Below are 23,618 nucleotides of genomic sequence, written 5' to 3'. Positions count from 1 at the left end.
TTTAGGATATTAACCAATTGCACAAGTCTGAGAAAACCCACGGACCTCAAATCATCAGAGCATGTCAAGTCCAAATTCCCAGACCTAAATCCTACAGAGGATGTGATTACCTGTTAAAGTGTAGACTTGAAGTAACACCACCAAAACAATAAAAACACATATTATGCTCCATTTCATTATGGTGTGGCTCAGTCGTGTGTGTGTGAGGAGGGGGTTGTTTTGTCTCCAAATGCCTGTGTGTGGCCGCCGAAATATTTAGTGGAATAATTTAAAAAAACAACAACCATGGAATGAGCACTAAAAGGAACCTTTAAAATCTCCCATAATTCACAAAAAAATAAAAATGAAATATTGTAGAACATGACCTATACTGCTCCTCTAACAAATGTTTAAATTTTTAGGGCAAGTGACATCTTTTGAAATGTGACGTCATAAGTAATTTTGACAAAGTGCCTTGGAGAACCCCTCGAAATTTCACCCAGTGAATTTAATTGAACCTTGTCAGCCATACACAATATTACACAAAAATGTTCCCCCACAAAAAGGCAATTTCTTCCAACCTAAAAATGCAACACATCATCGATTTTAAAAATTCTTGTTTAGTAGTAGTAGTTAGGATGATGTTGCCATTCCAGCCAGACACAGCATTTAAACGCGTCACTTTTGACATAGCTTGTTGTCTAGGATAGGTTAGTGATAAAAACTCGTTCCGATTTACGTAATAATTTGCCGTCAAAGACCCCATGCTAAAGTTCCTTTAGTGACGGCCGCCCTCTAGCGGTCAATTTTATCAACCTCATCTTCCACCATACCAGGAAGTATTCTCTCCATCATACTGACCAAAAAGTACACATTAAAACAATTTCAACACATTCCTGTTTATTTTCTTATAGTACAATCTCATATAGATTGAATACAGGATATAACAACCCCTTGCATGAGTTCTACCATTCAGTTGCATTGCCTTTTGCGATTATGCCTCCCGCCCCACACAAAAAGAACTTCTAAAAACACCCAGTTGACTCTTTACATTGTAAAAAATAAATACATCACCTTGAAACCAACTGGAGTAATCGTATTGTGTGCGGCAAGAGGCCCCGCCCCGGCCTCTGGCCAGCTCGAGCATGTTCGATTAAGGCAAATGAGCAAATACAAGGACGAGCCTCTAAATGTACACATTACACTAAAGTACTATAAATTAATCAAGCTTTGTTTTTTCTTTGCATTCCACACTCAACCAGGTCACCTGGCCTTCATCTGCAGCAGCTGAGCTACAGTTGTTCATTCCAAAATAACACCTAAAAAAAACAAACAGAAATCACAATACAGCGGAACCTTCAAATATGAATTGACCAACACTGTGGAAAATGCGTTGTGAAAATCACGTGATGATAACCACAGAACTGGAAATGGCATAAAGATGTGTCCGGCTGCTCACTACATTAAAATATACAAATTAAGATATGATTTTAGTCCAATTATGGTTTTTGACTGATGCTAGTTAAGCCAATAGCTTAGTTTTATTGTACACGCGTTTTGTCCTTTCCATTTCACCCCCAACAAAAAGCTCTCAAATGGCCGTGCTGGTCAGCACAACAAGCAATAAAATAAAACCACAAAATTTACACTAGACAGATGCGAATATAAATTAGCATCGTGGCTAATGACAAGCAGTGAGGGTGGTCTAACTTTTGTGCTTAATGGCCACATTTGAGTTTTTAAAAAGGAACAGGTTGGCAAGATCATTTGTACAAAAAACAAAACAAAAAAGTTTTTTTTTTGTGTGTGTGTATGGGTTTCCTTTTGGAGGTTCCACTGCACGTGCGACAAAACCAACACGTGTTTATTTTGTATGTAAATGAAGACGTCACTGTGCAGTCTCAGTTCATCACGTGGTAGGGGCGAGGGTCTCTATGGTCACGTATGTGCACCTGTGTGATCTCCATTTCCACTTTGTAACGCCGGCAAGGAATTTAAAAAAAAAAAAAAAAAAAAAAAGGCCTAAGAAGGGCGAGAAGCGACGTGTCCTCTCACTGATATTGTCGATAGTCTCCATAGGGGGTGGCGGGCATGGGGGCGGGGGCTGGCTCCTCTGCAAACTGAGGACCTGAAATACGCAAACAAATCAAGACGTCCGTTTGTTGACGACATTTGCCATATAATAAGTCTTAAAAAAAAAAAAAGTAACATTGGGTGGGCCAGCTTACCCGTAGGGAATTGTGCCGAAGCAAACCTAGACAGCATGATCCCGGCGCCCTCTATCAAGGCGAGCAGGATGCCCCCCATAGCTGCTGAACCCACCATGGCCACCGGCCCATCTGCAAAGAAGCGCCAGTTAACAGCGTGAGCGCGGAGTTGTTTCATTTCAAAAGCGTTTGTGCGCTGACTTCTGGCGGCGAGGATTGCTCCCGTCATGGCGCCGCTGGTGATGGAGTTCCAGGGGTCCTCCTTCCCGCGCACCTTCACCAGGCCGCAGTCGATCATGGAGAAGAGGCCTCCCCACACTGCGAAGCTGCCTGCAAACACCACAAAGACACCGGTTGGAGATGGGAAGGGGCATAATACAAAATAATAATAATAATAATAATAAATTAAAAACTTACCTCCAAGCTGTGGCGCTCTGGTCTTGATGGCAGTCATGCTACCTCTCATTCTGTGATTCATTCCCTGCAGAACACAACATTAATAAATGCACTTTAAAGACCTGAAATGAGAAACTTTAATCACGGATATTAAAATATGGACTTTTTTTTTTTTTTTTTTAAATGAGCATTCTTACCGACGGTGCGTTCCTGAAGCCTTTTACTGCTTGGAATATTCCACCGCCAATGGCCCCCATGGTGAACGCACCGCCACAGTCGTCCACGATCCTCCAGGGACTGAAAACATTTTGAAATAGTTTCATTACCACGTAGAGTAGTAAACCATCGCAGATTCTACTGGGCGGCAACAATTATTCAAATTAACTTGATTGCAAAACTGCCTCGGAGATTGGTTTGGTTTATTGGTTTTGAACATCTAAACATAAACACATTACAAGTGTATAAAAAAAAAAAAAGTTGAAAGAGAAAGAAAGGAAAATTGATCAACAATAAATTCCATAATTTACCTGTTCAAGGAGTAGGAAGAAGTACACATACTTACTTATTTAGGCCTACTCACACTAACAAATTGTTCCTATTCAATAACATACAAATAAAATTAAAACAATGGAAGGTTTAAAACAAACATGCCTATCCCAAGTGCTCAGATAATAAAGAAAAGAGAGAAAGAAACCAAAGCAAAGCTTCATTTAACACTTGCAACAGCAGAGCTACAAATCGCTAACACAAAATGTCATGCATCAACATTGGCTAATTTAAAATAATAAATAAAATAATAATAATAATAATAATAATAATAATAAAATGTCACGGATAAACAGACAGCTCACTGGTGTACTTTCAATCACTTTATTGACAAACGATAAGAAAACAAGCACGGAACAAGGACACTCATACATGAGCTGCCAATGTCAACAATTCACTCAACGAGTTAGCCAGATAACAGCCGGCAAATTCTAACTCTCATTGGCTGATGCCCACGTCACTCACCAGGTCAGGCCCCACCTTCTTAAGCCAACACTCAAATCACAGCTATTATAATGAAGAACGTGAGGATGGTGATTACAAGTGGACAAAAGTCAAACCTGCACCTCCAGTAACATCATGTATTATTAAATGCAATTTTTTTTTAAATCAGAATATTGAAATACTCTATTAAAAACTGAACTGCAACTTTAATTCGCTATGTGCATTTTATTTTATTTTGCTTTTTTTGTGAAACTTAAACTCATAGTGGCCAAAATGTACATATTCACACCTATCAATGTAGTTTTGTGCAGACTTGTTTTAGAAAGTTATTAGTAAACACAAACCTGACCGTCCACCGGTATATGGGCTAAACAAGTCTCATGAAGGAAATAGCATTGGGAAGAATATTTTATATGTATTACATTTGTGTTCAGGGACTGTGCATGTTAAGTGATGTGACCGAGCAAGATTGTACGTCAGGTCTCAAGTCTTGGTCGACATTAGCAGGACTCGACTTGCTTGGGACGTGCGTAAGCCAAATCTGCACATAAGTGACTTGCCCCCACCTCTGTTAAATCGTGATTAAAACATGATTGATAATTGATGTCATATTGTGCAATCGTGTGCCTCCACTCGTCACAGACAGGTAGCTTATACAATAGCTACAGCTAACGCGTCCTCCACTAGTCGTCAAAATAAGCGCTCAATATGTCACATCTGTTTTATTGCCGTTTGTGACAAAACAGTGAGTGAAGTGAAGAGAAAATGACGTGAAGGCATTGGTGTGTCCAGTAAGGGGGCAAGTCCGCAAGGTCACTGCAACGTGCTTTTTAGCCACGATGTCATGTGGCTAACGCAATGTAACGTCATTTTAGCATCCGTGCTAACGTGGGTAAAGGAACCGGTTTTTGCTGAGAGTCGTGGGAAATACACACAAAAAAACAATAAATCACACAACCTCATTGGAATGACATCCTACATTATCCTGCGATAAAGAAAATAACATTCAATAATAATTGTTTTCCCCCGAAGGACTCACCATGGCTCTCTGGCATATTCCTCCATTTTGTTCTTCTGCCGTTCCCTCCTGTGCCGGAGTGTGACGACAGAGTGACGTAATGACGCAATTGTGAGGCATTTACAGGCCCTTGATTTGTGGGGAAATCCAAGAATCACCAAAAGCCTCAAAACATTTTAAATGTTTCCATCAGTTTGCTTTTCATTCTTAACCTTTGTATGTTTTTTTTTTGCTTGGGTTATTTTTTTTTTAAATTGGACCCTGACTCCGGAATAAATTTAAATTGAATTGAATTGAAAAGTATTTCTAAATTAAAAAAAAACAACAACTTAGTAATCAAAAGGGATATAGAGGAGGATACCGATGAAAGGAAATACAGTCATTCAAATTATACATTATTATTTCCCTTTATATTTATTTCTTTAAATGACACAAATATACTTAAATATATATATACTTATATATATTTTACATTATTGCTATTTCTGTTATTATTATTATTCGCATTTCATTTATTAAATGACAGCATTTCCTTTTTGTTTTCTTTTAATTAATACGCCCATGTGATTAAGAAAATATCTCTCTTTATTTAAATAAATAAATTAAAATTAAAATTTAAAAATAATTAAAAAACAGATATTCAGTATTGTATTTTCCCACTTGACTGTTGACTAAGGTATTAAATGACAGCTTTATCAATATTAATCCAGCGAATTATACGCAATCTCTTAACAAACAAACAAACAAACAAACAAATAAATAAATAAATAAATAAATAAAAGGGTAAATTGACTTTTACATTGACACAATCATGGAGAAGACTGACTGGTCCTTGGATTTCTTTTAAACGAAATGACCAAATGAAGCCATGTTTTTGTGTATGCATATTTTCGATTGCGTAAGTCACAGCACACAGACTCCAGGTTCAAGTTCAACTGTGATGTTTTCATTCCATCCCAATCTATCCCCGGCCCCGCTGCTGGTCAGAGCAGCAGCAGACAGCAGACGGCAGACGGGGTGCAGCGAACAGACTGGCCAGCAGCCTGCTATTGGAACCACAAAGGAATGAATTACAGTATGAGCCTTCATAGAAGAAATGACCAAATATAGACATTTGCTGAGACAAACTGGCCTTCAGCTGCTGTTCTTCTTGTCTCCACACTCTACAGCTTCCACCCTCTTCCCTTCAGCAAACAAACTACGCAATCACATCCACGTAAGATGTAAACAGACACGTCAGACTTGGCAGAGGTAATAAAGATGGATGACATATAGCAAGTATGCATACATCAATATATACATTTTAAGTGCAATTTCCTCAAAAAGTGTGGTTAAAGTCAAATAGATGCAGTCACTGAGCCAAATATGTTAATGAAATTAATTTGTTGCAAAGGAATCCACATATCTGAGACTGTCCATTAAAAAAAAAAAAGTGCAATTATTTTTGTTGTTGTTCAAAAACGTTCTGAAACATTTTTTTCCTTTGATCCAAAAATAATCAAAAGCTATAGCAACATCAATCTGATTTGATGTAAATAAGTAAATAAGTATCAAAGTAAAGTATCTTTTTTTGAAGTCAAAAATATCCTGGGGATTTTTTTTGAATTATTGTATTTTTTGCAAACACATTCAGAAACGTTTATATATATATATATATATATATATATATATATATATATTATTCAGAAGCTTTTTTTTAATTTTGTTTTCAGTTGATTTATTGCAGCATTTGTTCAAAAACATTTCATGTTTTATTTACACCCTAACTTTTATTTCTATAGAAAAAAACACTTATTTTCAACGATTTTATTTGCATACCAATTTTTCTTTCTAAATTTTTTTTTTTTTAATGAGACTCGCTCAATTTTATCTCTCAAAATTTTCTTTGTATCCATTTTTTTCAATATTTTTTTAATCACATTCTTTTTCAACTTCCAAACTTGTTTTGAATACATAAAAAAAATACTTCCTTTCAAAAATATTTGGATATTTTGATTTAAAAAAAAAGTATTTTAGTTTCTTTGATTTGAAAAAATGAAGTATAAACATTGAGAATGAAAACAATTATTCAGAAAATGTTGAATTATTTAAACATCCATTAGTTGTAAATACACAAATATATTTAGAATGAATTGCTTTTGTGAGTCAACAGCAACATAGCAAAGCATTTTATTGAAGACGTACAGGCTCTGTAACAAAGGTGTGTCATCGCAAAATGGAAAAAAAAAAAAAAATCTACATTACACAAAGAGCAAGTGCCATGACGTCATTTGAAGAAAAGACATTCACTCAAAAGTTATCGATCAACGGAAAGTTCGATAATCAGCCTTAAAAACATACTGTAGCTATATTACAAGAAAGTTACAGATGATTATCAATCACGCTAGGTCGAACGATTCTGTACACTTCTTGATTTGCACTTCCTGATAACTCGTAAATATTGCCAAGCCAAAACTCCTTTGTGGCGCTTTTCTAAATCAACTTTGGCCTGAGATTTGTTGACATGAGACGCACAAACTTTGATGTCCTTTTTTTCCTTAATTAACCAAGTTACGTTGTTGTTGAAATCGGGCCATCGTGTTAATTTATTCCCTGATATTTTCATCCTGCTTTGGACAGATTGACTGACTTGAAATGACTAAAGCAGGGTACTTACACGGCGATGACTTTTTTTCTCAATTATGATCAAAGGCCCGATTATTGGATGGCTTTAAATTACTTTCATGAATATTACTTAATTATTTTCTCAGGCATTTGCATTCATACGTGAAACGATCATTGCATAACGAACTTCTAGTACCTCTTAGTGCAAATAACAAATGACCAGCGAAGATCGATATGAATCCATGACCGCAAAACAGACAACTGGCAGAGACCACCGCAGCCCCCGTTCTCCACAAGGGTCCTTTTGGTCCAGTGTTCCGTGGGAAGGACTCAGGGTAAAAGGGCGGCCTCATCGTCAAGACTGTCAAACCCGACGGAGGGTTTTTCTTCTTGTGGCGAGATGTCCGTTCGACCGCATTCTTTAGTTCCTGATGCCGGTGGGAAAACTCACTGCAGCCATTTGGGGACGGGCACCTGTTGGGGGGGAAACCAAAATAATGGACTCAGCATGTGGAAATCGATACAGTGTTCCAGTGTGGCCGGACTACAACAGTGAAACGTGCGGATAACAAGGCAACGAAATATTTATATGTCTGTGTGGGTCCAAGAGTATAAAAATATATTAGTTATGGAATGACTTTATTAATTACATTATGCAGTTGCCAACAAGACCGCCTCAATAAAAATGGCACCCGTTTTTGCCAATACTTTATTTAGGTAACAGTATTGTCTTAATTACATTATTTATTTATTTTTTAATGAAAAATAAAACAGTGACAGTTTCTTGAGTTCAATCCACATGGACAGACTACTTAATAAAAAACAAAAACAAAATAAAGACAGTCTGTCTCGACTTCAGTTGAAATACATACATTTATTTTAATAAAATATAAAATACAGAAAAGTCTTTTTTTTTAACTGAAGTATTTAATTGGTCCTGGTAATTGACAATTCCGAGCTTACGTCACAAATCAAAATAGCGTCAACTCGGTGAAATGAAAAGCATTGTGCTTTGGATCCCTTGTAATTTGATTTGTGAGTATTATTTGCATTTATTTTGACACTATTATTATTTATTTTGACACTAGAACCCTTTTATAGAGTCCCAGAAAGATCCTGACCAAGATGACGAAACTCTCGCATGGTTGAGGAAGGACCCAGTGTCACAGCCATATTGAAAATCCCAGAATTTCTGTTTCTCTTTTTTTAAACATGACAACTCCATATTTTAGCTATTCTGCCATCTAGAGGTATTCAAGGCAAACAGCACTAATCAATACTATACAGTATTTTATATGCACTTTATTTATACCTTTTTGTATCCAGATACATTTACAATGTGTTCAAAAGTGTCTTTTAATTATTATGTTTTTAAATTGATATTATGTTGCAGACTTTAATGAATTGTACTGTTTGCTTACATTTGAATTTCTACTTCATGTTATTATTGAATTTGTTTTTGTGAACTACAAGAGCACTGATCGATGGTCGTACCTTCTTGAGTTGCTGGATGTTGCTCCCCCTGATGGAGGCGAGCAGCTGGTCCCTTTTGTTCTTCGCGCCCCCTCGGCTCTTCCCGTCCAGGCTCCTTCGCGACACCGGCGTCAAAGAGTTCCTCAAGGAGTCCACTTCCAGCATGAGAGGCGGAGGAGGTGGGGGCCCTCCCCCAGGTGGGGGTGGGGGCGGCGGCGGCGGTGGTGACGAAGTAGCCCCGGCGCCCCTCTTGGGGGTCAGCTTGGGCGAAGGCATGGGTGAGGGCATCGGTGACGGTTTAGGGGACGCTTTCGGGGAGCTCCATGCGGTGGAATTTCTGGAAGAGAGAAATCACTTCTTGGAAAAAACATACTATGTAATAATGACATCACGTAATAGAATTAAAAACAGTTTTTGTCACACTTTAATGCACATTGTGCTGCTCATTCTGGTCTTGACCACCTGGAGGCAGTATAAGACATTATGGACATACAGTAGCAGTATTGTAGGATTTGGTTTCTTAGCATGGCAGTAATATTAGTAATTATAGTACATTTTATTTATAGTATACAGTATTTGTAATTATTCACAGATGCTTATCTTCTTTTATAAGCCTGTTATCTGTCTTGTGTTGTCATATATCAGTTGTTAAAGCTAATTGTTAGACTGTGTGGCGATGGCGTTTCCATTGTATGTTAGCATTAAGCTAGCAGAGACGAGGTAACTGTTTTTAAACAAGCAACATCTAATGTTCTCTGGTCTACGTTTAGTTTAACAGTAACATACAGATGAGGATGGCAATAAACAGTTTGAAGCCTCTTTTTTAGAAGAATATTTACAAAATATATCTGCCACGCTGCTGCATGTTAAGTGAGTTGACTCACCTGCCATCATACAGCGAGTGTTCCCATGTTCATCTTTTTGTCTCGTCCACTAAAAGCACTCCATAATGTTGTTTTTATAAAAACAAATAAATGAATTAAAGTTTTTGTCACACAATAATTCCAGTGTGCTCGCCTTGGCCACATGGGGTCAGTTTAACACGGATAAACCGTTCATTCATGCATTATTATGAAACCCACTTGAGTTCTAGGCCGTTCTTGCCAGTATACAGCAACAATCATTTTGCAGTTGGATTTGTCCCATCTCGAACTGTGTACAGGTGACAGCACTACAACGTAAATTAGCATTAGCATTAAGATGGTTTTCACAGTCACCTATTTGTGCGCTATTTTGTTGCTAAAGAACTGTTGAAGTGGGTTGAGGATCTTCATTTGGACAAAGTGTTCCTTGGCTGCCATCTTGTGGCATCAAAACGCAATTAACAGTACAGTCCCCTTTTTGGTGTAACTCACGGCTTACGCACCTCAGGGAGCCTCCGCCACCGGGCTTGGGCACCTCCAGAGAATCCTTCTTGTCGGTTCCGTTTGCGGCCTGGGCCTGCTTCTGCTCCTGCAAGCGCTTCTGCCGCTGGCGGTCCATGTTACGACTCAGGATGTTGGTGGTGGTCATCCTGGGCCCGGCCAGCTCGAAGTGGTAGCCCAGTTTGAGCAAGGTGGTGTTCTCCTTCAGCACTTTGATCATCTCCATTTCCGTCTTGCCTCCGCAGATGTGCCGCTGGTTCTGGAAGCGCAACTCGGTCAGGGTGGCGTTGTAGCGCAGCGCCTGGATGAGGGCCAGGATGCCCTTGCCGGTGAGATGGTTGGAGTCCAGGTTGATGCTGGTGACGGTGGCGTTGTGACGCAGGGTGCCGGCCACGGCGTAGGCCACGTGGTCATCGGCGCGGCAGTTGGCCAGCGCCACCGTCCTGACGTGGGTGTTGCGGCGAAGCGCCTCGGCCAGCTCGATGAGCGTCTTGGTCTTGATCACCTCCGAGTTGTTGACGTTGAGCTCCACCAAGGACGGGTCGTCGCCGCGGACCTGCTCCAGGAGCTCGTCGAACATGCTGGCGTCTTCGTCGTCGGCGTCCTCCTCTTTCGTTTTGGCGGTCGGGGCCACGCAGTTGGAGAGTTTTTCCCAGTTGTCCGCTTTCTCATCGTCCTCCGCTTTGGTCTCCTTCGGGTGATCGCTGTGGTTGAGCAGTTGTTTGCACCTTCTCGTTTCGTCCTCCTTCTCGGAAACTTGCCGTTGCACTCTGCGAGCCGCCGCCTTGTCCTTATCCTCATCCTGAGGCGGCTTCTCCTCGGAAGTCGGGCTGTCCTGGGATTTGTTCTGCTTCTCCAGCATTCTGGAGACCAGCCCCTGCGTCCTGAAGCTGTCGGATCGCCGCACTCGCTCCTTGCTGACTTCCTTCTCGCTCTTCTCCCGTAGCCTGGAGATGATGTCCTTGGTCTTGGTGTCATCCCTCCTCCTGCAGTCGTCCTTTCGGATGTCCTCCTTGCGGGTGTCCTCCTTCGTCTTCTCTTGCAGCTTGGAGATCACGTCCCGTGTTTTGCTCTCGCGGTTCTCCCTCCTGTCTGTCACTCTGCTGTCCTCGCATGCCGTTTTCTCCTTGCATCCTTCCTTCACGTCCCCGGAAGGCTGACTTTGCTCCTCCTTTGAGGATTCTGGAGCTTTGCCATCACTCTCTTGGGCCTTGTTTTCTTGTCTTTGGACTCCGGTGGATTTGTTGCCCTCTTGGCTCGGGCCCATCTTCTTCGGGTAATCCTGCTTCCGGCTTTCCTTCTTGGGTTCAGCCTGTGATGAAGAACAAATATGAGTATGTTTAATCCGCTAAATTTAATGCTAGCCAAGACTCAAGTGGAGTACAAACATACCGATTTTCAACATTTTAGCATGTTTGAACAAGAGGGCCTCATAGATTTACAACAACAAAAAAAAAGTTCTTATTGATGCTATCATGTGTTGTATACTCCAACAATCGCAACCCTATTTCCCCAAACGAGACAGCCGTTGCAATACCAATTCTGACCTGTGAGAGGCAGTATAGTGCTGCGGGGTCTCCAAACCGTTGTAAAATAAAAAGAAGAAGAAGAAATACAAGAAGCTAGGCTAACGGTTAACATTTTATTGTTTCATGGCAATTACAGAGTCCGTGGCTTGGCCAAACTTGATGTTGACCACACAAATAAAGATTTGTATTGAATTATTGACCCTTGACAGTTTTTTCAAGTATACCAGGGATGAAAAAATCCTTTTTAACACACACTGCACTACAAGATAATTGCTCAAGAGCAGTTTTTTCAACTGATAATTGGGCCTTTGCTAACTTTGATCGGAAATGGAAGGAATTAAAAAAAAAAAAAAAAAAAGGCTCAAATTAAGCTCAGTTATTGTTTTCAGTCTATTATGTGTGATAATCTTTTAGACACATTTGACATTTGACAGATTTAATATGTGGGTTTTTTTTCAAGGTCCTCATTTTTTTTTTTTTTTATAATAAATTAATATTACAATAAGCAATGTCAGATTTATTATACATATTTTGATCATATAGGTTAATTACGCTTATGCTAAAATGAAGACAAATGAACCATGAATTAATATAAAAGATACAGTAGTTTATTTATCAACTTCTACTAAAGTTACTGAGCACTTTTGGCTTGTCAGGAAGTCATAAGTCAGATGACAGCAGTAATGCAAACAAATCTGTGTTTTTATCACGTCAACTTTTCATATTCCATGAAACCGTTGATATGTAAACATGTAGACTGCATGATCAGAGTGGGTGAACCATGCTCAAATTTGACCCGATTGCCGACCACGATCATTTTACGAGCATATGCGGGAGGTAAATAAATCCCTCTTTACAAACCCCAAACCACAGGATAACCGGTCAGGATATATATATTTTTTAAATCTAATAATCGGGCCTTTCCTGACTTTGAAAGGTGGAAAAATGGTGAAATTCCTCCTGATTATCTGTATTTGTACACCTTGCTTGGAGCAAACTCGATGTTGGCGTTCCTTTACGACCTCCTGGCTCCTCATCCGCCTGCGACGCGGCATGTGTGTTTATAGTGGCCATCTTCTTCTTCTTCTTCTTTTTTTTTTTTTTTTATGGCTCAGGTTCGCCAAGTGTTTGATTTGCGATCCCCGTGGCGAGCCAGGCTGGCGGACACATCCTTAAAAGGCAGTGAGCGTAGGAGCGATCAAGCGAGGAATTCCACCAGGGCCCGGGATTAAGCAAGCGTACGTCCAACTGAGTACAGAGAAGCTCCTCGAGTGTCGACCCAAGTGCTTCAAGTCAAATCTGATCAAACAAAAGACATTTAAAGGAATATCAGCTTTCAAAAGGAGGATTTTGTTTGCGAGGAGTTGAATGTCAAATGTAATCAGGCCCCGGAGGGGTAAACAATATTTTTGGCGGCCCGTTGAGAATCTGATGGATCCAGCTGGCCTCTTGCTTCAATCCACCCTCGCAAACAACACTTGTTAGATCTCAATGTTACGTCCTTCATTCCATTTTCTAACAGGCTCGTCCTCGTTAGGGTCATGAGAGAGCTGGAACTTGTCCCAGCTGACTTTAGGCGAGTGAAGCGGGATCCACTCAGCACTGGCTGACAGCTAAAATCACAGCACATTATACAGACGACCAACCACATATGCATGATTTTGCTATAGATTTGTCCTGCATATTACAGCTGACGTTTTAGAGAGAGAAGTGGGATCCACCCTCGAATGTTTGCCAGTCACTCACAGGACATATACAGGAGGGGGGTGGGGGAGACTTCCTGCCATCCATTTTTTAGATCACTTCTCATTATTGGATGAGCTAGAATCTATCCAAGCTGACTTTTGGTGAGAGAAGTGGGGTATAACTTGAACTGGGTGCCAGCTAATTACAGTGCACATACAACCAACCTTTCACACTCACATTCACATCTACAGACAATTTAGCCTTTAATTACAGCTGACTTTCGGCGAGAGAAGTGGGATCCACCCAGGACTGGTGGCTAGTCAGTTAGAAGTCACATATTGACTAACAACTGTTCACAGTCACACCCATAGACAAGTTAGAGTACTGAAATACAGCTGACGTTAGGTGAGAGAAGTGGGGTACAGCTTGGTGAGAGAATTGGGGTACAACTTGGAATGGTCGTCAGCCAATCACAGGGCACATGTAGATAAATGGCCATTCACACTCACATTGACACCTAAGGACAAGTTACAAGTCTACACTTGCAGATAATTTTGGTGACAGAAGCGGGGCACATCCTGAATTTGGTGCCAGCCAATCACAATACACATGGACAAATGACCATTCCCATTACACCTATATACAATTTAGTCTTCAATTCTAGATGACTTATGGCGAGAGAAGTGGGGTCCACCCTGGATTGGTTACCAGCCAATCACAGGACACAGAGATAAACAACCACTAATGCATCCATTTCCTGTCGCCTCATCCTGCATATTCCAGCTGACATTTGGCCGAGAGAAGTGGGATCCACCCTGAACTGGCCAGCAGCCAATGACTGGCACATGAATGACACTCAGAACTTCAAGAATTCAGTGAACCCAACACAGCAGGAAGACCGTAGCTGAGATTCAAACCCAGAACTTTTAACTTACGAGGCAGCCAGGATTACCACTAGCCTCACCGTGCTGCCACACAACATGCAATCCCTCAAATAAGATGCAAAACAACAGGTCTCCTACCTGGAGCGAATCCTCTTTGTGCCAGCTTTTTGCATCCTGGTTGTTGCCCGCGGCGGGCTCGGCTTGAACGATCGACTTGGCGTCGTCCGGGTTGAGGTCGGGCACCTTCATCATGTCCTTCTCCAGCTCCTCCATCTCCTCCGGGGAGAGCGTGGACAGCAGGGTGTCCAGGTCCGGGTCCTCGCTCACCTGCCGCCCCATCCGGGTCAGGCCTCTCACCTTCCGTCTGGACATACTTAATTAACCAAGATCTTGTTTAATAATTTTAAAAAAATAGAAAAATCAGGTTATCAAGGAGCTTCAAGGCAAAAAATATTCCCATAAATCCCAGAACGAGCGAGGCGTGGATCCCCCGGCCGGACTCACATGCTTGCAAAGAGCGCGACCAGTGAGAGGCTGGGACATTCCTTGGAATCCTGGGAAAGTGCATGGCCATGTTTAGAGGACGGCCAGCTCCTTTAAAGGGAATGGGAAGGGCTGCAGTTTACTGAGGTGCCAGATCAGTTAGTATACACACAATTCCTCGCATTACACAATCGCTATTTTGGTTCATTACGGATTCGGTTTCCTTAGCTTTTTTTTTTTTTTTTTTTTGGGGGGGGGGGGGGGGGGGGTATGGGCAACGATCGCTTCAACATTTGAGAATGAATAACAGCTACAGTATAAATTCCAAACAAACAATACAGTGATGCCATGAAATACAAGTATAATTTGTTCTGCTAACCCACAACGCAGAACATTCACTTCTCAAATCATCTTTCAGCTTTGAAAAGAACGGAAATGCCACCCAAATAAAACCAACGGAAAAAAATCGTTTTTTTGGGGTTTGTTTTTTATTAGAAAATAACGCTACAAAAACAGTGGAATGCAATCAAATGTAAAGAGTTAAAAAGTTCATACAACATTTTTTGTTTCACTTCAATGGATACTCACGTTCCTTTTCTGGTGTGCACACTTTGGCCATCTGGGGGAAGTTAAATAAATATATACAGACATACATGGGCGGCCATTTTGTCACATCATATCGACTGAAAATGACATCACAGTTGCTCAGGTAAAGACCAATCACGGCTCGGAATTGCATCTTTTACCCTCATAACTTTATTATAATTTTCCACATGTAATATTGTAATTTTATCCTTGCATTTTTTTTTTTTTGCTTAATGGCATTACACATTAATTCATTCTTGTGAAACTATTAGGTAGTTTTATTCACCTAATTTCTCAAGTTTATCTTGCATTTAATTTATCATAAAATGAAAACTTTATTTTAGAAAAATTCAAGATTTTCTTAAAAAAAAAAGAAAAGAAAATCATTTTTTTTCCCCGCTCACATTATTCTAGGTAATGCTGTTTTGTTCCTCTTAAAATTCTTACATTTTCATCCTCACGTAGATGACCATTACTTTTTCTCTTTAAGATCAATATATCTCTCACAACACATTTTCATCACAATATTCACGATTAAAACTTTAAATTTATGATAAATGTACATAACATATATATGTAATCAAGTTCTTTTCTCCTTATGTTGAAAAGTTTATCTGAAATTCACATGACCACTTGCTGTTGCTAAAGAGCAGACAAGAGAAAAGTAATAATCATCAGAATAAAAGACACAGACAACACACATTCCAAAGTTAAATTTTATGTCATTAGAAGTAAAAGCTCTTCACTCATGTTATATATTACAATGTCATAGCTTCCATTTTAGTTGAATATTTTTCCCACCTCATAGTAAGTTTGAGATACAAGCAGTCAGAGGTAAAAACAAAAAAAACAAAAACAACACTGAGGAAATCCAAAAGTGGAGTACAGATCAAAGTGTTTGAACATTTCCAGTGTGCTTTACGACGGCTCAGAAACTCCCAACATAACACCATTTGCTCTCACCGGCTAAAATACAAATAAAAGATCAACCACATGAGCGGAAATGGGCAAAAGAAACGTGACGTTCGTCTAAAAACATGGGGACAAAAATGTTGTGTTTATTTTTGAAGAGATAATGTATCGGATAGCCTAAAAATGAGCGATTATAGACCTCAATTGTATTACAATGATTGGAACACCAGGGTATTGTTACAGTATCCCTTAATAAATAAATAATGTTAAAACACCACAAAACTGATGAGGAATGGGGTGACAAAACATTAACTACAACGGTTAATCTATTCAACTGGATTTACATGGCAGGTCCGAGCGCCCAATTCCAATTTAATGAGTCTACACTCTTGTACAACAAATCATTAAATCTTTTATCACCATTAATGACCCAAAGTTTGAAGAAAGATGAAATAATTTCGAAAGGTCAAGTAAAAAAACGCAAGAGCGAGTGGTCGCACGTGTGCACACTAAGTGGGATGTGGCTGTAAGTTAAAAAAATAAATAAATAAAAAATACGGCATTTAAACAGGGGTGTGTTGACTTTTTATATCCACTGCTTTTCCAATTTTTGGTACGGGAGCCATAATCCATTATTAGCTGAAAAACTGATTATTTACTACATTAGTGCACAGGCCAAAGCAAAACAAGCATTACTTTGGCGCCACCTGGTGGAATATTTTTTCATTTCAATCAGAACATAACCAATTCATTCCTTGCAATGTAAATTCTGCCCTAATCTCACGGTGCAGTGATGGTGAGGCATCAAGTTCAAAAATTCAAAGCAGCGCAACTCCCCTGACCTGATAATGTTAAACCTGAACTAATAATAATAATCATAACAATAAATATTCAACATGGACATCACACTAACAAACCCTACCTTGACATCAATGCAAATGTAGTTGTACTTCATTTAGGAAAGGAGAAAAGAAAGGAAGTAGCGTCGGTAGCATGCTGACACGAGCCAGATGGTACAAGGTGCAACTACGCTAATAGCAATGTGAGCTTCCAGCGACAAAATAAATATAAATGCATTATTTCAGCTAACGTGAAAATTCAAAGTAGCAAAATATTCATGACATGCGTACCGGCAATAGCTGTGCCACACTGGAAAGAAAACGGCAGTTCAAAGGTCACAGCTTTATTACACTTTGTTACTTTGGTTTTGGAAAATGAGCATTTTATTCATTGATAAATTCTGCATCCATTCTTCATAAATATTACTGGTTCTTCTCTCAATACTGTATTACCATTTTTTTTTTATATCCAAATGTTCAACTTCACGCTTGTTTTCAAGTAAAATTATAACAGAGTTGATCATAAAATGAGCAGATTTTTTTCCTGGAATAGTTACAAATTATTCTAGTATAATTCCAACAATTTTTTTTTTTAATGTAATATTACTTTTCTCATTTTTTTTTAACCCTTCTATTTTTCCTCATGTACAATTACAAATGTGCTCTTGCAAAATCACAACTTATTGGTTAGCATTAAATTTTTTCCTTAGTAAAATTTCTTTAAACTTTTTTCCCCCAATAAGTTCAACTTTTCTTGAAAAAAAAAAAAAAAAAGACGCTCTTTTTCTTAATAAATTTTCTTCACATAAAATGACCATGTAAAATTGTGACTTTCTCTCATGACTTTGTTGTAAAATGAAAAATAAATTGACATATGTTTTGGGGTTGCAGGTTTTCATCTTTTCATGTCTACGGGAAAAGCACTACACAAGTGAAAGCCCACCCCCATAGTAATATCACAACATTGTTCTTTTGATATTTCTGTAAAATTAACTTATTTTAATAACTAATATTTCAACGCGAGTCTCACAAATATTGTGATTATTTCCAGTTCAAGTGTTCTCGTAATAGTATACATTTTTTTATTTTTATTTGTACGTTTACCAGATTTTTCTTTTAAAATGTATGCTATTTGCATAGTACTACTACAGCTTTGTTGAGATTCTTTTGAAGACAACAAATTCACTACAAAAATATAAAATTGACTCATTGTAACATTTCTCACATCAATCCTGACTTTCTTCACTTAAAACAACTTCCCCCAACTGTTGTCTTGCTAAAGTACAACCTTTATCTCACAATATTCAGACATAGTTCTCATAAAAAAATATATATTTTCCTCATTTTTCTTTTCAGCGTGGCACTTTTTCACACGGCTATGTACCAAATACGACCAAGCCATTACTCTTCAATCCAACGTGCATCCCTTGTACTGCAACTGTACATTTTCCTCACATTAAAAACTAATAGCAAAAAAAAAAAAAAAAAAAGATAATCAGACATCATGTAATGCTATTTGTGGATCAGTCACACAAATGAGTTCTCATGTTGCTTCATGCCACATTAACACCACTTGACAGCAAGTGTCAAAATGCATTTGTGGAAAAATGATAATGGAACGAAATACGATGGGATGTCACAACATAGATGACCCTGATCCCAATAGTGTCGCAAAACTCATCCAAACATTTCGTCTGTCAAATATTTGGATGCGCTTTTCCTTTTTTTGGGGTGACTTTAGTTCAACAAAACAATTTAACGAGAGGAAAATTCAAACCGTGATGCGTTAACGGATCGACTTCCTATTCACATTTACTGTACCTTTCGGCATTGGGCAAACCCGCCCATACAATTATTTTGTGAAATGGAGGACACGAGTGGAAATGTTGTTCGACATTAAAAAAAAAACATACATTATATGAGTGTTAATTTTGAAATTTATGCTGGATGAACACTAAAGCAATGGTGTCAAACTCATTATGGCCGTGAACCCAAATTAAATGTACAATGACTTCATACTCCATACACACAAATTGATTACCGGTAATAATTATTTTTAAAATCAGGTCAGTAAAATCTATATTTACCCACATTTTTAAAAATGTAGACAATTTGTAATTTTGGTATTTAGGCAACAAACACACAAACACACACAAACACATAATTAGCTTTCTCGGGCCACATTAAATGATGGGCTGAGTTTGACATCCGTGCTCTAACGCATTTAATTGTTTTGTTGAGGTGTGCGAGAGATTTTGCTGTCTTTCTTCTTTTACAACAGTCTTTTGTCCCCCATTGCTGCCACTGATCACATTTAATGAATGCGTGTGTGCAAGTGCGAGCGTGTGCGTTGCATGTGTTTAGCTTATCAGTGACCAGGATACTGTGGTGGAGAGTACGGCGGAGGAGCTGGAAAAATAGAGAAAATATTTATGGTCAGTTCCGTAGCATCCAGTCCATAAAAGATGAAATCATACACGAACAAATAATGGATGATCTAATTATTCCACAACTATTTTGATCATCGATGAATCATTTACAAACATGACCTGAAATTTGTCCGAATCCTTGGAATTTAAGCCACTCAACAGTAAATATGTTCATATTTCTGTAATCCTCCATAAGAGCTGACTGATCATATTGATTTTCAACCAAAATACATTTGCAAACATCTGATTTTCTTCGGAAACAATGACAACATGTTTCAGTTACTTTCTGACATGTTACAAACCATGTTTGTTTATTTATTCACTTACCCACTTCTTGTTATTAATTTGAGTTGAGCAATTGAATCATAAGCAGTTTATATTCATATTGCAAATGATAGTACACATTTCCTCAACTATTACGTTTGTGTCGTAAAAGATTTCCATTTCATTCTCACAGAAAATCGTTCCTCATAATACTACCACTTCTTTTGTAAAATGTGGTTTTTATTTATATTTTTTTCTGACTTTTTTTCTCGTAACTTGACTTTTTGTGCACAAAATAATGCAATATGTTGCAAATATTTTTTATTCACATATTATGACTTATTTCATGTCAAATTACAAATTTATTTTCAGACTATTACGACTTCTTTCACAAAATAATTGCACATATTTGTAGTATTATGATTTATTTCACTTCAAATTGTAACCATTAATTCATTTAAAAGGAATCATTATAATTAATATTAAAATTAAATTAAATGACACTTTTTGTCCACGCAAAATTTGATCTGTCACATAGACATTATTTTTGTAAAATCACAACTTCATGTTGTATTAAAGGTTTCAAAATAAAATTGCAACACTATTCATAATAATTTTATGTAAAATTACAACTTAATTTATGTAATATTCCAGATCATCTCATAGAAAATTCCTAACTTTATTTTTGTAATATTACAACCATAACTGCATTACAATTATAATGTAATGTCATGACTTTTTGTGAAAAATTAGCACCTTGCCAAGTAACATAAGAGTGGAGATTTATCGATTGTTGTAAACAAAGGGGATTGTAAGTATTCAAGGGGTTCTTGTGTTATGTGGTGATGACGTCTTCAACAGTGTGTTCGGTTCGCATCTGCACTATGTGAGGAGCATTGCCACTATGAGTAAAAGTAGTATGTGGTCATTACCTTGGCTGTAAGCAGGATCCATATGGGGAGGTGGATATTGTCCAGGCTGCATCATGGGGTACTGTGAGGGCATTCCCGGGTACTGGGGCGCCATGGGATAGCCCGCATGTGGATACTCTGCCGGCCCGAGTGGTTTTCCGTAGGCGTCGTACAGTGGCTCAACGGGGTAGCTGGCCATCGGGATCTGCTGGGCTGGGGGACAAAAAAAAAACGTTTACATTACAGCACGCTACGGCTTCTACGTGGAGCAGTTTTCAGTAGGAAATCCTACGATCGTAAGGAGTCCGGCCCCGCTGCAGCCTTCTCTGGTAGAGATAACAGCAGGAACACATGAAGCAGCACACCATGGTGGCGATGATGGCCACAAAGAGCAAGATGGACGAGGCGATGCCAGCTAATGTAGTTGGACTGAAAAGGAGACAAAAAACACGGATTTAACACAATGCAGTTCAACACATATATAGATATTCCAGACATTTTTTTGACTTTAAAATACTTCTACGTTTCCCCATCAATACCTGGAAAAGGGCCGTGTACTTTAAATGACTGACCTGAACTGGAAGAGCATGCAGCGCTTCTGCTCGCGCTCCGTGATCATCTTGAATGCGTCCAGGCAACAGTAACGTCGCTGACAGTTTCCGCAGCAGAAGGTGATGAGCGGACAGTCGAAGCCGTTGTGCCACGTGCCGTTCTTGTCCACGTACCACAGGCAGTCCTCGTTGGCTTCGACTGAGAACAAAGTGAGAATGTAGAGGAGAAATATTTCAATTTATTATGTTGCCGGAGAATTGTTTAGTTTCTTTTATGGCCTTGATGAAAATAAGGATTTAAAGTTTGTTATCAATATGTTGTTGTTGTTGTTATTAGATAAGTTAAAAAAAAAAAAAAAGAGTCATTGGATAAATTGTAATGTAAGCGTTGAGGAGATGGATGATGTCTTAAGTGTGTGTTTTTTTCCTCTTTGTTTGTTGTTGCTGTTTGTCCTTATGTACTGTGATTTGCTGTACTGTATATATATTTGCTTATTTGGATTGTTAATTGCCTGTGTTTTAATCTTTCAATTAAAAAAAAAAAAGGGAAGGTGACAGACAGTACTAATCAATCGACTTGACGAGATGTTCTTGCAGTGAGCGATTACTTTTGCCTATTTGCTGAATCATGACTCAAATAAATATACAGGAAACAAATAGGCGAAAATATGCACAGATATGTTAGTGAAGAGTTAACATAAACCAAAAAAAACAAAAGCGCCGTAAGCAATGATAATGTCTGTTTTATGCAGACTAACTCGCATCATCGATTAGCTTGTACCAATCTCAATATGGCGACCATTTGCGTCGGCGATGCTATAAAGTACCCGGATGTTAAATTCCGCCATAAAGCAAGAAAATGAAAATAAAATGCACATAACGTACTATTTTTTTAATTTTGATTTTATAGATTACTTAAAACGACTACGGCGTTTTAAATGGCAATGAAAACAACATTCGCTTTTATTTATTATTTTTAACATGACACGAACGGTTCGCGTACAAGTACGAAACTCCAAACACGTCTCAAATTAGGCCCGAAATAAAACATAACGAAATGTCATTCGCCAACGTCGTGCATTGGCCATGAGCGGTTAGCAAGCGGCGCGGCCTGGGCGACAAGGGATTACTCCCAAAATCTTACCCGGAGAGGAGCAGAGGACGACGGCTAGCATCGCTAAAACGGTCGCCGTCGTCGAAGCCATCACTGGCGCGCTGGTGTCCGCGTGAAACGCCATTGTCATCCCGTCGACAAGAGCGAGGCGATACACAAACGATTTTATGACTAACAGCTGTTGTCACACATGATTCGAGCTGCGAAGAAAAGACGAGATGCGGCTAGCGGTGCTTTAACCGTCGGAAATGACACACTAGCCGACTGTGACGCCGATCAAACTTGGCTCGGATGGTGGCGATGCTTTCACATGCTCACCAGAAAGTGTCGGAATTATTCATATTCAAGTTCAACTAGCTTGCATTCTGTAGTGATACAGAATGCAAGCTAGTTGAACTTGACTATAGCGACAAAAATACCGGTGTCGTCAAATGTTATTGGTCTTAAGGGCATTTTAATTGGTGTTTTAAAACGTCAATAAATACATAAGTTTGTCGAACGTGAACGGGCAGTGAACGCACCACCAGATTCATTGCAGTCGCTCGGCGGAACAGTGACGAAACATTTTTTTTGCATGAAATTATATACAACTGCCTATTCCCTTCATTTCGCTGCATTTATCTTGGCAGAAGCGCTCGCAGTTAATCAGATTTCAGCCTTTACGTGCTGTCAAGCCAAATGTAGTTTAATTTAACAATACATCATGTTTTTTGTTTTTTTTCAAATTTGCCTCACACTTGTAACTGGCCCACCATAACGTTAACATTTTTCCGTCATCTGATTGGTTGCTCAGAGCAAAATTGTTATGGCCAAATTTGACAAGCAAAATACATACTTAAGTCTCTCCACACATTAATACATTGGATTTTTTTCCACGACCACAATGACTGACAGAGCAAAAAACGTTGATTTGACCTCTGGCAAACATAAAAATGAAATTTCAAGGCACAGGTTCCCAAATGCACAACCCACCCCTGAAATTTAATATAGTGATACAAAAAGCAATGTGGGTCATTTGACTACATTACATCTTCTCAGGTGATACAATTAAACGGGTGCATACTACATACTTTTGGAAATTGACTTTTTTTTTAATGGCTTGTATACAAATAGATGGTTCTCTGGAGTGCCTGCCCACACATATGTGACATTTAAACAACCAAGTACACTTTTTGTCATCCGCCTCTTTCTGAAAATGCATTTGAGTGAGCCCTTTGGTCCCACTCTTATGCTACAGTGTGGAAAACAAACAAACAAACAAACAAACCAAAAAAAACAGCACATGATTCTTAAAACTCAGAAAGTAAAAAAAAAAAAAAAAAAAAAAAAAGATGTCTGTTCAGACTTTTATTTAGAAATATCTAATGCGCACTTCTTTGGGCACGAGGAAATGAAAAGGC

The 23,618-nt window shown here is 38.9% G+C and overlaps 3 protein-coding genes across 3 annotated transcripts; all 3 read right to left on the bottom strand.

The window, feature by feature from the left end:
• Nucleotides 1-858: 858 nt before the first annotated feature.
• On the bottom strand, nt 859-4,740 carry timm17a (translocase of inner mitochondrial membrane 17 homolog A (yeast)). The gene is made up of 6 exons (XM_077530440.1): nt 4,612-4,740; nt 2,780-2,879; nt 2,604-2,667; nt 2,388-2,516; nt 2,208-2,318; nt 859-2,107 (listed from the first exon to the last, which is right to left on the bottom strand). Exons 1-6 carry the CDS (start codon nt 4,635-4,637, stop codon nt 2,031-2,033), a joined length of 507 nt encoding a protein of 168 aa, XP_077386566.1. The 5' UTR covers nt 4,638-4,740; the 3' UTR covers nt 859-2,030.
• A 2,003-nt stretch (nt 4,741-6,743) lies between these two features.
• On the bottom strand, nt 6,744-15,819 carry lmod1b (leiomodin 1b (smooth muscle)). The gene is made up of 6 exons (XM_077529511.1): nt 15,202-15,819; nt 14,635-14,724; nt 14,269-14,503; nt 10,034-11,343; nt 8,689-9,004; nt 6,744-7,668 (listed from the first exon to the last, which is right to left on the bottom strand). Exons 3-6 carry the CDS (start codon nt 14,500-14,502, stop codon nt 7,642-7,644), a joined length of 1,887 nt encoding a protein of 628 aa, XP_077385637.1. The 5' UTR covers nt 14,503; nt 14,635-14,724; nt 15,202-15,819; the 3' UTR covers nt 6,744-7,641.
• Nucleotides 15,820-15,900: 81 nt separating this feature from the next.
• shisa4 (shisa family member 4) lies at nt 15,901-22,521 on the bottom strand. The gene is made up of 5 exons (XM_077529512.1): nt 22,249-22,521; nt 21,126-21,303; nt 20,846-20,982; nt 20,575-20,766; nt 15,901-19,358 (listed from the first exon to the last, which is right to left on the bottom strand). Exons 1-5 carry the CDS (start codon nt 22,346-22,348, stop codon nt 19,318-19,320), a joined length of 648 nt encoding a protein of 215 aa, XP_077385638.1. The 5' UTR covers nt 22,349-22,521; the 3' UTR covers nt 15,901-19,317.
• Nucleotides 22,522-23,618: the final 1,097 nt, after the last annotated feature.

This window comes from Festucalex cinctus, chromosome 8 (assembly GCF_051991245.1).
Source record: "Festucalex cinctus isolate MCC-2025b chromosome 8, RoL_Fcin_1.0, whole genome shotgun sequence".
Classification (NCBI taxonomy): Eukaryota; Metazoa; Chordata; class Actinopteri; order Syngnathiformes; family Syngnathidae; genus Festucalex; species Festucalex cinctus.
Note: the sequence above shows the minus strand (reverse complement) of the source record. Positions and strands in the feature narration are given on the sequence as shown.

Bases quoted from the DNA above. Each gene is read 5' to 3' on its own strand.
- lmod1b (XM_077529511.1), bottom strand. From the start codon at position 14,502: ATGTCCAGACGGAAGGTGAGAGGCCTGACCCGGATGGGGCGGCAGGTG. The intron at 9,005-10,033 runs GTGCGTAAGCCG...TCTCTCTTCCAG, and splicing joins GGTGGCGGAGGCTCCCTGAG to AAATTCCACCGCATGGAGCT. The intron at 7,669-8,688 runs GTACGACCATCG...CCCCCCCAACAG, and splicing joins ACATCCAGCAACTCAAGAAG to GTGCCCGTCCCCAAATGGCT.
- timm17a (XM_077530440.1), bottom strand. From the start codon at position 4,637: ATGGAGGAATATGCCAGAGAGCCATG. The intron at 2,319-2,387 runs GTCAGCGCACAA...GCTTCTTTGCAG, and splicing joins AGCAATCCTCGCCGCCAGAA to ATGGGCCGGTGGCCATGGTG. The intron at 2,108-2,207 runs GTAAGCTGGCCC...TGCGTATTTCAG, and splicing joins TTCGGCACAATTCCCTACGG to GTCCTCAGTTTGCAGAGGAG.
- shisa4 (XM_077529512.1), bottom strand. From the start codon at position 22,348: ATGACAATGGCGTTTCACGCGGACACCAGCGCGCCAGTGATGGCTTCG. The intron at 20,983-21,125 runs GTCAGTCATTTA...TCTCCTTTTCAG, and splicing joins TGCATGCTCTTCCAGTTCAG to TCCAACTACATTAGCTGGCA. The intron at 19,359-20,574 runs GTAATGACCACA...CTATTTTTCCAG, and splicing joins GGATCCTGCTTACAGCCAAG to CTCCTCCGCCGTACTCTCCA.